General features: G+C 54.7%; 1 protein-coding gene across 2 annotated transcripts in view; it reads right to left on the bottom strand.

Annotated features, from left to right (window-relative positions):
- The window catches only part of DNAI1 (dynein axonemal intermediate chain 1), a 70,196-nt gene that overhangs the window by 15,416 nt on the left and 41,747 nt on the right, over positions 1-13,033 (bottom strand). For both annotated transcript variants that reach the window (XM_006060455.3, XM_044940203.1), the window contains 3 exons: positions 12,288-12,405; positions 11,966-12,009; positions 1,915-2,162 (listed from right to left, as the gene is read on the bottom strand). In XM_006060455.3, coding sequence (XP_006060517.2) covers positions 1,915-2,162; positions 11,966-12,009; positions 12,288-12,405 — 410 coding nt within the window. The remainder of the gene's footprint in view (positions 1-1,914; positions 2,163-11,965; positions 12,010-12,287; positions 12,406-13,033) is intronic.

Below are 13,033 nucleotides of genomic sequence, written 5' to 3'. Positions count from 1 at the left end.
TGTGTGTCCCCACCAGGAACTCCGGAGACCAAATCCTTGAGCATCGTCAGCCTCCAGAGGAGTGAACAGGCAGGAGTTGCTGAATGAATGGATGAATGAAGACACGAATGAGGAAGCGGGGAGGGAATGAGAGCAAGCGAAGGAAGAGAACAGGAAGTCGTTAAAAGAGACAGAGACAGGCAGGCCCCTCCCACGTCACAAGCCCTGATTGCAGCCAAGAACTCGGAGTCTTCGGTTTTGCAAAGGCAGCAGCCCTGTTCTCCTGAAAGGATGGTGGGAGAACAGAAGGCCACCCTATCCAGTCTCCCTGGCACCCGTTCAGGGAAGGGGGAACGGTCTCCTGCGAGCCCCACTTCTCTCTCCAACTTGCTATTTGATTCTGAGAACAGAGCAGAGAGGGAGTAGGCTGGTTGGCCTTGGCCTCTCGCCCTCTCCTGGGCTTGCGGAGAGTCAGGCCACCCTGAGATGCTCTGCGCTTGGCCCTGGGCTGTGTGTTTGAGCTGGCAAAGGAAGGGCAGGTCTGATGCTGGTTTAGTTTGATCAAAGCAAGTCTTTTCTCTCCCTGGGCTTTAATGTCTCTGCAGACATCCTTCCCATGTCTGGAGCCCCGTGTGCCTGGACGCGATGACTCGGGAGGTAGGCTTTCCAGAGGAGAGAACCCCTGAAGCTGCAATTCTGACTCCGGCCTTGGTTGAGGGGAGGGTGTTTGGTGGGAGGAGGTGCCTCCTTCCTGTGCCCCAGATCCGGGTAAAGGATGAAGCTGAGAGGCCCCCACTTCCCCTGTGCCTGGACAACCCTCCTTCTGTTCAGGCCTGTCTGGGGGCCAAAAGCCAGGGCCTGGGCATCCATGTGACTCAGGAAGTTCAGGGCCAGACAGGCAGGGGTGCAGAGCCCGCCGGCAGACCCTGTCAGGGCAAGGGGCAGAGGACAATGAGAAGACAGACCCCAGCACTGTCTGAGCCCCCAGAGGCCTTGGGCAACTTGAGATAGAAATGTGTGCTTAGATTCCCCCAGGCCAGACCACGGAGCAAGGGTGCCCAGGCTCAGAAGGAGGGACACCTTTGGAACACAGTGAGGAAGGGCTGTGAAGCCAGAGCTAAGAGGCTCTGAGAACGAAACTGTGAAACCTACTTCCAGCGCAGTAAGGTGGAGATGCAAAGTCAGGGTGAAATCCAGCCCCAGCAACCACAATGGTCCCATTCCATGCCTATCTGGAGAAGCTGGGTACTCACAGGCCCCACCTGCCAGGTCTTATAGCCCCACCTGGAAGGCAGAGAACCAGCAGCACCTACCCTTCTCTAGGAGATCCCTCAAATCTAGCCCAGATGGCAGAACAGAGTCCCTGTGGGCAGTTGAGGAAGACCATAGACCCCTGGCTTCCTGGGTAGCTCAGACGGTAAAGAATCTGCTCGCAATGCTGGAGAATTGGGTTCGATCCCTGGGTCAGGAAGATCCCCTGGAGAAGGGCATGGCCATTGCCTGGAGAATCCCATGAACAGAGTAGCCTGGCGGGCTATAGTCCATGGGGTCACAAAGAATCAGACGTAACTGAGCGACTAACACTTTCACTTTTTGTAGACCCCTGGAGCCCTTAACATACTCAGCGGAGGCCCATCAGGCCCGGAGCCATCCAGCCACCAAATCTGAGTCATTGAGCAGCACTCCTCAGAGATCCGAGGTCCTTAGCAGATGGATGGGCAGGAGACCACCACCTTTACAGCAGACCCTCTTGCCTCCTGATACTCGCCTCTGCCCTTCTCACACCCAGCTTCTTGGCCTCTAAGCCGGTAGCTGTCATCCCCAACCCCTGGTCTGTGGCCCTCTCCTCCCCAAGGTCCCTTCCTCCCATGGCTCCCAGGCCCACCCGCTGCCGCTCAGCCACACCCATTCCTCCCACCCGGTTCCGAGGCTGACCTGCCACACGGGGTCCGTGTGCTTGCCAGACTTGGCTGAGCTGCGGAAGGAGGGCTGGGAGTGGGGCTTCTTGAGGTTGTAAATGGCCACGTTGCCATCGTAGTGGCCCACCACCACCAGGTAGGGGTGGTCCACGTGCATGTCCAGGCACATGATGCCACTCTCGCTGCTGAAGATGTATTCGGGGAAGCTGGGGTTCTTCATACTGTATAAGAGCAGCATGCCACGGCTCTGCTTCATGAAGTCATCTGTCCCGGGGAAGAGGTGGCGGTGGTTGGAGGGTCCAAGTCCCAGCCCCTCCCCCACAGGGCCAACAAGCCCTGCCCCCTCTGTCTCCCGCAGAGAGTGTGGGGAGGTGAGGGGGGGTCCTCTCTGGTCTTCATCTTCTCCATCTGTGAAACGGAACCATGAGGCTTGGCCCACCCCCTCCTTGGGGTTCAGCAGTGGGTGCAACAGACAAGGTGGCCAGGTGTACTTGAGGGATGGACAGTCATTCTCCTTAGTCTCCCTGGGGGTATAGGAAAGGGGCTTGCCAGCTCAAAGAGTTGTTATGTGAAGGATGTGGGTGGGCTTGGGATGGAGCAGTATCCCTAGATGCCCAGCCCATCTGTTGTGCTTAGGTGCTGGGATAATGGCTGTGTACCCCTCATCCCCAGCCAAGGACAGGGGTTCCATCTGGACTAACATGGAATTGTCTGTGTGGTCCCACACTAGCCACCTGTGGGCATCTTCCCATACCCTCCGGCCCCACAGTCCCCAGTTGCAGCCGAGCCCTAGCTCTAAAGTGAAAGTGTCAGTTGCTCAGTCGTGTCTGACTCTGTGCGACCTCATGGACTGTAGCCTTTAGCCCTGCCAGGCTCCTCTGTCCATAGGATTCTCCAGGCAAGAATACTGGAATGGGTTGCCATGCCGTCTTCCAGGGGATCTTCCTGACCGAGGTCTCCTGCATTGTGGGTGGTTTCTTTACTGTTTGAGCTACCTGGGAAGCCTAGCTCTATGCTTACTCCCAGATTCGAGAAGTCCCAGGTCAGCCAGTGGGGCTTCAGTAGGCCACCATGTTATCTGTCCCTCTGGCCTGGGCACAGTGTTTGGTGGTCGACAGCGGACCGCTCAGCAGACGTCCTTCTCCCTGCCCACCCCCGGCAAGGGGGTGATACCAGTCTTTCATTCTCTGCTCACCCAGCGCCCATCATGATCATGCAGTCATTGAACAGAACACAGCCGCTGCCCTCAGTTCTGGCTCTCCCGCCACCAGCCCAGGACCCTTCCCAAGCTCAGAGGAGCCAGAGCTGGTGAGGCGGATGTCTAGAACAACCCCCTGCCCCCCTCTTGGGGGCCCTATGCTAAGGCAGCCTTTTAGCTGACACAAAGGCTTTCCCTTGGGCCTCCAGGGCTAGCTCCTCTGACCCCCGCAACTGCAGACCGGGCCCTCCCGACAAAACGGCCAGTCCTGAGGGGTGGAGCCCGTGAGTGAGAAAGAAAGGGAGGCAGCCCCAACTTGGTAAGTTTTGCTGAGTCATTCTTATTCCTAAGGCTGCCCCTTTTTTGGGGGAGCAAGTGACTGGGCTGGGCTCCCCAGGCTGTGGGCATGAGCTAGCTACCACTGTCCCAGGTACCCTCGCCCCGGGCCTGCTGCAGACAGAGCTGACGCTTCCTGGGAGCCAGGGTGGCCTGCAATGAGCAAGTTGGCACACCCACCAGCGCAGCTGCCTGCAGGGAAGCCCATCTTCCCTTGCTGTGGCTACTTGTCAACAGAAGCCCTCCCCGGTCACGGGCGGCTTCCTATGTAAGGAGTGGCTGCCCCTGGAGTGGAAGCTACCAGGGACCAGCCTGAACCACAGGGAGGCACACTGTGGTTCAGGAAGGAAAAGGCTTCTGCTCCGGGGAAAGTGAGGAGGCCAGGCTGGTCACCCTGCACCTGGCATGTCGCCGAGGCAGTAGGGGATGGGAGCTGGCAGTACCTCACCTCGCAGGGTCCAGGGTAAGCCCCAAGAGCTGACTGTTCAATTTCGGGAGAGTTCTACAGCTGGCTGAGGGGAGTGTCTTTCCCAATCAGACCATGAAGGAAACTGAGCTGAGCAGTGGAACAGTCCCTTGTAGCCCCTTTTGTTCATTTACCCAAATCCTGATCGGGGCCTCCCTCTGGGCTGAGCCTGGCAGGGACAGACACAGCCCTCTGGAGACATGGGCCTGCCCTCGGCAGCTCCTGGTGTGGTGACAGGGAGCCAGACCCCTGAGGCTGAATGGGCAAGCCCTCGCCAGGTAATCAAACTATTAACTGCCAGGCCGGAGGTGAGTTGTCGATGCCCTGGACACCCTGTGGCCTGGATGCCAAGCAAGACTGATGGGAGGAGTGGGCGGGCAGGAGGGTGAATGACAAGGTGGGCAGTTGGGTGACAGATGCTCAGGCTAAGGATTTGGATGCTCTCCTTGCTGCCCCAAGGGTCAAAGGTGGGCGTGATCCCCACACTTGCTCTCACTATGCCCCAGGGATCTGGTCCCTTGAGGGACAGCAGTGATGACTCGCTTTTTCTAGACACACTTCCAGCAGCCCCTGCCCTGCCACAAATGTGCACAGAACCTTCATGACCAGTGGAACCAGGAAAGGAGGGTTGGAAACCCTAGGTTGGCTCAGTAACTCTGCAGTGTGAACATCTCTGACCTGCTCCCAGAACCACCAGATGCTGAACTATGGCCCCCAGATTATATAGGTGGATAAACTGAAGCCCTGGTGGCTCAGAGAGTAAAGAAGAATCTGCCTACAATGCAGGAGACCTGGGTTCCATCCCTGGGTCAGGAAGATCCCCTGGAGAAGGGAATGGCTACCCACTCCAGTATTCTTGCCTGGGAAATCCCATGGACAGAGGAGCCTGGCGGGTTACAGTCCATGGGTTTGCAGAGTCAGACACGACTGAGCAAATAACACTTTCACTTCAAACTGGGGCCCAGGGGGTAGAAATGATGTGCCCAAGTACATGAGACCCATCACTTGATGCTCGTCACACCCAATATCCTGTTTAGTTACCCTGCTCAGGGTAACAGCATGAATCCAAACTTTACATGAAGGTAGAGAAAGGAGGGCAAGGGGGCACTGGACATTTGGGGGCAATGGGGTGTCTGGCAAAGCAGATAATCCCTCCAGAATCTGGACAAGGGGATGTGTAAAGGCCAGGGCAGCCACTTGTGATGAGAGGAAAGTTCTGGCAGAGAGAACCATGGATTTCATAAGACAGGGACACAGAGAGCAAGCAACCGGCCACACTAAAGTCTTAGATCCTGCCAGCGCTCCCAGGCCACACACATCCTGACAGTAAGCCTCCCGTTCTTAACCTGGCTCAAGTGATCTCTGTTACTTTCAACCAAACAAGCCGTGCTGACATAAAGATCACAGCTTCTAATCATGGTTAGACCATGTGTTTCCTGAATTCCAATTCAGGGCTTTGTCTGCCAAACCACACCAGGAAAATAGAGAAAAACTCTAATTCAGCTAGGGCTTCCTCTCCATCTTATTCTATGATGTTCTTGTCCCTGACTCTGGACCCCTATGAACCCTCACTATTCTATCCTATAAGTGTACCCAGGGTGACGTCAGGGCCCCAACCTGCAACCGTACTACAGGACAGCATCATCCTGTCTTCCAAAAGTCCTAAAGTGATATCACTACTCAGACCACCAGTGGTCTCCATGTGACATCATCGCTGAGGCTACCAGCAGTCCTGGTGACATCACTGCCCAGCCTGCCATCATTCCCAGTATGATGCCACCGACCAGGTCATCAGAAGTCCCAGTAAGACATTGACATCAAGATCACTCCCAGTGCCTCAGTTCCCAGTGAGTGGTAGAATCCCATCACATTCAAGGCTCACAGAGCCCTGGGCTCTGGGGTACTTGATCCTGAATCCCACAAACTACCTGGCTCCCCAGCGCAGGACTGGAAGGTCCAGCGACACAGAAGTGTGGACCCAGTTCCACACTCCATTATATAAGAGGCAGGAGCCCTGACGTCTGGGGCCGGTGAAGGAATTTCAGGTTCCTCTGGGCCATGGGGTTTCAGTGAATCTATGTTGGCTGGGTGGCAGGGAAAGAGGAACAGAGGAAGGGGGAGAGGGAGAGAGTGAGGAAGGGAGAAGGGAGAGGTGATAAACCATCTGGCCTGTGACTCCAAGACAGTGGGAGAGGGAGGGCCACTGGTCTGGCCTTAGCTTCACTTTGTAATTTTGCCTTCTCCAAGAAGCCTTCTAGACCATTCGGCTTCTCCACTATGAGTGCCCACCTACCCCCTGGAATTCCTCTACCTGTACTCTATTATGACAGGTGTATCACTATTGCAAGTAGATTTTTCCTTAGCCTGCCACCAAAGGATGGAGCATGGCATGGCATGGCCCAGAAGGCTTCCTCTCTCAGAAAGAGAGCTGCCTCCTGCTAACCCTGCTTTGCTGGATAATCTCTACGGCCTCTCTGACTCTGGCCTTCAGTGATTCAGGAGATATGGGGGAGGAGAGTCAACTTCCTAATAGAGTGTGATCTGGCCATTCTCAGAAAGCCACTGTCTCAGGGGAAGGGTGGCTTCATTCCACAATTGACTGAAGCTCTCACTGCCCTCAGCACCCTCTCCTGGGGCCCGGGCAGCGCCACTACTCCACCCCTGCCCAGAGCTCTAGATGGTAAGGGGCCGCTCTGGAGAGTCCTGGCTGTCAGGAGAAGCCTGGGATTCTGCTTAGGATTTAGGGAGTGCAGAGCAGGCAGAGGGCATGTTGGGGCATCTGGCTTAAGCCAGGCCAGCGGTCAGAGAGAAGTAGGTGCCAAGCTGCAGAGACAAGGGTGCCAAGCCAGCGACAGCCAGCAGGCCTCCTCCTCTCTTCCTGCAAGCTCCCTGATGAATCCGGCCCAGGGCTTGAGCCCAAGGCAGCAGCTGTTTGATGATTCCCTTATTAAGTCATGTAAGAGGCACTCAGAGGGGCTGTGGTGGGCAGAATAATGCCCTCCCCCCATGTCCGTGTCCTAATCCCCAGAGCCCATAAATATGTTACTTTGCACAGCAAAAGGGATTTTGTAGATGTGATTAAGTTAAGGCCTTGAGATGGGGAGATTATCCTGGATTATCTGGGTAGAACCAGTGTAATCACAGGGGTCCTTATAAGGGAAGGAGGGAGGCAGGCAGGTCAGAGCACTGACACCAGACGCCGACGTCAGAATGAGACACTTGCTAGCTGGAAAGAGGCCACAAGCCATGGAATACGGGCAGCCCTGAAGCTAAGAAAGACGAGGAAATGGATGGCCCTCCAAACCTCCAAAAGGAACAAAGCCGTGCTGACACCTGATTTTTGCTCAGCAAAACCCATTTTAGACGCTGACCTCCAGAACTGTAAGACAATAGATTTGTGTTGTTTTGAGCCATTATTTTCAAATCAGTCAATCCTGAAGGAATTAACCCTGAATAGTCATGGAGCTCCAATACTTTGGCCACCTGATGCAAAGAGCTGACTCATAGGAACAAACCCTGATGCTGGGAAAGATTGATGACAGGAGGAGAAGGAGACGACAGACGATGAGGTGGTTGGATGGCATCACTGGCTCAATGGACATGAGTTTGAGCAAACTCTGGGAGATAGTGAAGGACAGGGAAGCCTGGTGTGCTGTAGTCCACGGGGTCACAAAGAGTTGGGCATGACATAGCGACTGAATGACAACAAAGCCGTTATGTTCATGGTAATTTGTTACTACAGATATAGGAAACTAACTGGGTCACAGGTAAGTGTGACCCAAACTCTACTCTTAGGAATCAGAGGGAGAGGTCACTCAAGATGGTTGCTCTCTTGCTCCCTGCACATCCCCCAGTCAACCAGCCTCTGCTTCACCTCCACCTGCTCACATGACTTTCCAATCCTCTTAATCACAGGGCTTACTCAACAGCTACCTAAGTGCTTGCCCCCCACCCAGCTGCTGGTTTCCCTGGCGACTGATGAGCCAACCCGATGTCAATTCCCCTATAAACGGTAGGCTCCTCCTCCCCCAGCAGTGAAGGTTTTTGCCATGTCATATCTGCGACCTGACATATGTGGTAGGGACCTTTCGCTTCTGACTTACACGACTCCCTATCCAGTTACGTATAAGTTGTGGGTTTCTCTATCACTTTCTCCTTCTCTGGTCTCACAGTGGGGCGATGTGGGGCTAGCGAGTCTGTGGTGGGGGGCAGCCCAATAGGCCATAGATGATACATTTTCTAGGGTGATTTGGAAGCAGTCCCTCTAGAAATCAGGGGGATGGAAGCTAATGATCCCCAGCTCTCCTGATGACAATAAGGAAACCCTTCTCAGTTTCCCACATCCCGGTCCTGCCCTCTTGGACTCTAGGCACAGACTGTCCCTTGGGTTAGGATTTTCAGTCTCCAAAGGTAGAGGACAAGCCCAGGGCTGCCCCCAAGAAGGGACATCAGTGTTACAGGGTTCCAAACTGCCAGTGTGACCCTGAAACTGCGGTTCCAGGCTGGATCCAGCCTTCCAGGCATCTGGGCTTTTCCTAGAGCTCTCACCCAATTAGGAGTTGGGATATTTAAGCAGTGTGGGAAATAAGAGCAAGGCCTTGGAGACAGAATACATCAAGCGGGACATTTAATTTGATTTAGGGAAAATGAGGCAAACATTTGAGAACCTAAATAACTAACCAGTAATTAAACTAACAACAGGAATGCCCTTGCACTACAACCCGGCGAGCACAGTGGCCTTTATGGACTGTATTTACAAAGAGACCTGACAACATAATTAGTCCTGTAAATTTTACGCAGCCTGCAGCTGAGGAGTGATGGATTTTGTGTGTGGAGGATGAACGGGGAGAAATGAGATGGATGAATTTCCATTTTCAGTAAATGAAATTAACACTGCTTAATTAGTGAAGCTGACAAATAAATGACCAGGGAAGATTTAAATCCCTTACAAGTGGATCCCTGGCCTGGGCAGGCTGAGGGACCGACCAGGAGGCGGTGGGACAGAGTAGGAATGGGTGTAATATGGCCCTGGGGCTCAGGGACTGACTTTGGCCACTTTTGAGGGTGCTGTCCCTCTGAGGCTGGGCTGAAGGTCAGCTGGCTCGTCCGCCCTTCTAAGACATGACCTGCTGGGAGGTTTCCTCCCTGTCTCCTGTGTGAGAGCCAGTCAGGACACACACAGGGTCTAGGATCTGATCCACCATCCCTGCCTGACAGATCACGAGGAGTCCCCATTTCCCTGCTGTGAATGGCTTAATGGGCTGGAAAGCACCCCCTCAGTGTAGCAGGCTGACACAACTGCACCCCAGCTTTGCCCCGTGGGCCATCTCTTCCTAAACTACCTTCCTCTGCCCTCCGGTGTTCCTCCATCTGCTCTTACCTGCTGACAGCCTTTCTCCACTCAGCTGAGACACGAAGCCTGGCCCTGGGGGAACCCCAGTCTCAGCCCTGTATGCAGCCCGACATGCCCACCACCTGGTGCCCAGCAGCCACGAGGGAAGGCAGGTGTGACTGCTCTGTGCTGTTGCAGGCAATTGCCTAAGCTCTGTTCCCCACCTGCTTGTTCCCAGTCTGGCTCCAGCCAGCCGGCCTTGTGCCCAAACGCGGGCTCGGCCCCAGTCCTTCCTAGGTGCCTGCCTTCCCCTGCCCGAGTCTTATTTTACCAGGTTAGAGAGTCAACATTGGGGTATCCCAGGCAAAAAGAGTCCTGGGCTGAACTCATCGGGGTCAAGCCCAACAACAAACCCAAACTCTCACTTCGGAGTTTGTCCACATGAGGCAAAGTCTGATGATGGGAGGCAGGCATCTGGGAATTTCCAAAGATAGGGTGATGGAGGCTGGTGAGCAGCTGCTTCTCACGGCAACCCATCCGGGCATTAGGGTGCCTTTTGCCCGGCCTTGGCTTTGCTCACTTTCTTCCAAGGAGACACCCGGGTATCTGCAGCATGGGGCTCCCTGGGGGAACCTCAGGAGTGAATGCCGGAGCCCTTTGAGTCCCAGTCCAGCCTGGCTCTGCTCAGGCCTCTGCAGGGTGGTACTGAGATGTGCAAGGCTCTGAGGAATAGATGCCCAGTGGAAAGCTGGTCAACAGCTCCCATGCCAATGAGAGTAATACCACCGCCTCTGCTGGGCCCAGCTGTCTAAGAGAAGAGGTGGGGCCTCGTCTGACTCCTCCCTGTCCCCAACAGGCCCCTCTCTCTGCAGCCCTGCCGGAAAGCTAGGAAACAGAAAGACAGACAAATCAGCAACATTCGTCCTTTCTGTGCATATGGTTCCTACAGCTCAAGGGGCACATTCGCTGCTTCTCTTCCACATGTGTCTCATGATGGAGGGTACCAGGCATCAGCCTCTCCAGGTCACCAGAGGAAAAACCAAGGCTCAGAGCAGCTTTCAGCTCCAGGTCACATCACTGGGAAGTGATCCTCCAGCCAGAAGGTCTGCAACTGATAGTGGTGCTACCCAGACATGTGGGTGTGGCCGACAAAGGACAAAGAGACCCTTCGAGGGCGCACGCCTGCTCAAAAGAGGCCACTGGGCCCGTTGGAATTGAGGCCATCAATTCCTGGTGGGGGCGTCACTCTGCACCACTGCCTCTGGCTAACACTGCCCCCAAGGACAGCCTCTACATGACCCCAGCCAGCTGACATTCCACTCTGGCCCTCGGTGAAAGGAGGAGACGGGAGAGCTGAAGCAGTTTCTCCTCCCACCTGCTGGGGAGCCTCCCCACTCTCCCCACCTCTGCCCTGGGCAAAGAGCCTGGGCTGAGAGCAGCCCCAGAGAGGGGTCCACACCCACTCCTAGGAGGCCCGCTCAGCACCCGGCCCACGTCCAGGCCCAGTAGCTGCAGCAGAGGGAGGAATGTGCTAGCTCCCTGCCAGAGGGGGTGGGTGCCTCCTGCTTGGCAGCAGCCCACCCTCAGGAGTGGGGACACAAAGCGGGCATTTAGGGCATCCTCGGAGGCGGCCCAGACCATGAGACTGGGAGCAGCTCCAAGGGTTTCCTCGCTGAGAGGAATGACAAACACCCACTCCTCTTGGCCCTCGCCTCCCTCCCCCACCCCGGGCAAAGAATGGGCTGGGCGGACAGGCGGTCTGAGGGGCAGAGACCGGGAGCTTGTACGCCTGCCAGCCAGCAGCAGCTTGGAGAATGGGAAGGTTTTTCTGTTTGCAGAAGCTCATTCTCTCAGCCAGAAAGCACACTGTCAGCCTGGGGAGCTGCGGCTTGCACGAAGTCTGGGGCCCTCTCCTGTTAGGAAGGGGGAATGTCCAGTCCAGAGGGGAGGCAGGGGCTTCTGCAGGGCCCAGGAATCACGAAGGAAAGCCACACAGTTCCCACAGTGCTGCCTCCCACTGAGGGGTGAGGGAAGCTGGTGGGGAGAGAACATCCCATAAGGCAGTGGTCTCCGAGGGGACAGGGGCCAGCGATGAATGTCAAACCCTTGTCCTCCACCTGCTCCAGGGGCTGCTCTGGAAACTCTCTTCATGCAGAACCCACCATCCAGCCCCTCCCAGGTCTGGTCCAGTCCACCTTCTCAGGCTTCTCAAGCCCACATCTCCAGCTTCATTCCATGCTGGTGGTTCAGAGCCTGCCCTTTCTCTTTGGGATGCCTTCCCTAGTCTCCCAACTGTCTCTAGCCTCCAGTCTCCTGCCTGCAATTCCTCCCTGTAGTGGTTGTGTCCCTGCCCTTCTCAAATTCCTTCAGTGGTTTCCCTTTGAGAGAAGGTCCAAGCTTCCTGGGATGGCTTACCAAGCCCTTTGGGGCTACCCCACCCCCCTCTACAGCCTCATTTCCTCCCGTATCTCTCCTGCATCCCGACCTTTGCTGCTGCCTCAGACGGAAGTCCTCTGCCCCTCTTTCTTCACCGTAATAACTCCTTCATTTTGGCATATTCCTTCACGCAGCACTAATTGCCAGTGTGACAGTGGGGCTTCTCCCCTAGACTGGGCAGTGTGACTAGATCTTAGTCATTTCTGTATCTTTCACACCTGGCAAAGAGTTCTGCACTGAGTAGGTACTTAGTGTTTGTTGGTTGAGTAAGCAGATGAACAAATAGCCGGATGACTTACAGGAGCCATGTCCCACTGCAAACAGATCGTTGTACTTTGGATTCCTGCAAAAGAAATAAGAACCCATCAGCCTAGGAAATGGACATGGTTTGCCCATGGACACAAGCCCTCCTATGTACACTGGTGCCTTAACTGCACTGCAGACAGACACTGTTGACCTTAGAGACCTAGGGAGGTTCCATAAGAATCCCAGTCTCACTTTTTCCCATAATGCTACGTGTCACCTTCAAGGTGGTTGAGCTTGGGTAGGAGCTGCTTGCTTTTGGCTTGGTACCCAGCAGGTGCTCAGGCACTCCAGGTTTTCTGCAATGCCTCTACTCACCAGCAGAGGGCGGTGACGGCCAGGCGCTTCGCTTTGTCATTTTGGAACTTCCAAAGAGGCAGCAGGGTACCCTCCTGGTCCCGATACTCGTCAGCAGCATCCTCATAGTACTTAAAATCTTAAACACACACAGACTGAGTCAGCCCTGGACTACTGTTTTCTGTCTGTACCTCTTTGGCCAAAACAATTAACCTCTTTGTGTGTCCGAGTGGGAATAGTAAGAATACCTACCTCAAAGGACTACTGTGAGGATTCATTGCTAATACATGCAAAGTACTTAGAAAAATACCTGGCACAGAGTAAGCTCTCTGTAATGTTGTTGTTACTGTTATCGTTGTTTTTGGAGGTAAATGACACTAAAGTGGCTATGTCCCTGAGGATAAAATTCCAGGTTTCCCCATCTTCATATTCACTGCCAAGCTCACCACAGTGAAGCTGCCTGGCTCCCTCATGGGTGCTCTGAGCTCAAGTTCATCTCCTGCCCTAAACTCTCTCTACCTCTTGTTTCCTTTAACTTAGGCAGAAGCCGCATCCATCTTTCTACTTGTCTATACCAGAAATTTTGGTAATCCTTCACTGATCTCTTTTCATCATTCCTCATATTTTCCTTCTGATTATCTTTTTAATCCATTCACTTCTCTCCAGCTCCATAGCCACAGTCTAGGTTCAGTCCCCAACAGCCATCACCCAGACTACGACACCACCCTCCCAGCTGGTCTCCCTACCTCCAGACATTCCTCCTCCAG

The sequence above is a fragment of the Bubalus bubalis genome, chromosome 3, assembly GCF_019923935.1.
Source record: "Bubalus bubalis isolate 160015118507 breed Murrah chromosome 3, NDDB_SH_1, whole genome shotgun sequence".
NCBI lineage: Eukaryota > Metazoa > Chordata > Mammalia > Artiodactyla > Bovidae > Bubalus > Bubalus bubalis.
The sequence above is the reverse complement of the archived record's forward strand: the minus strand, read 5'-3'. Positions and strand labels throughout refer to the sequence as shown.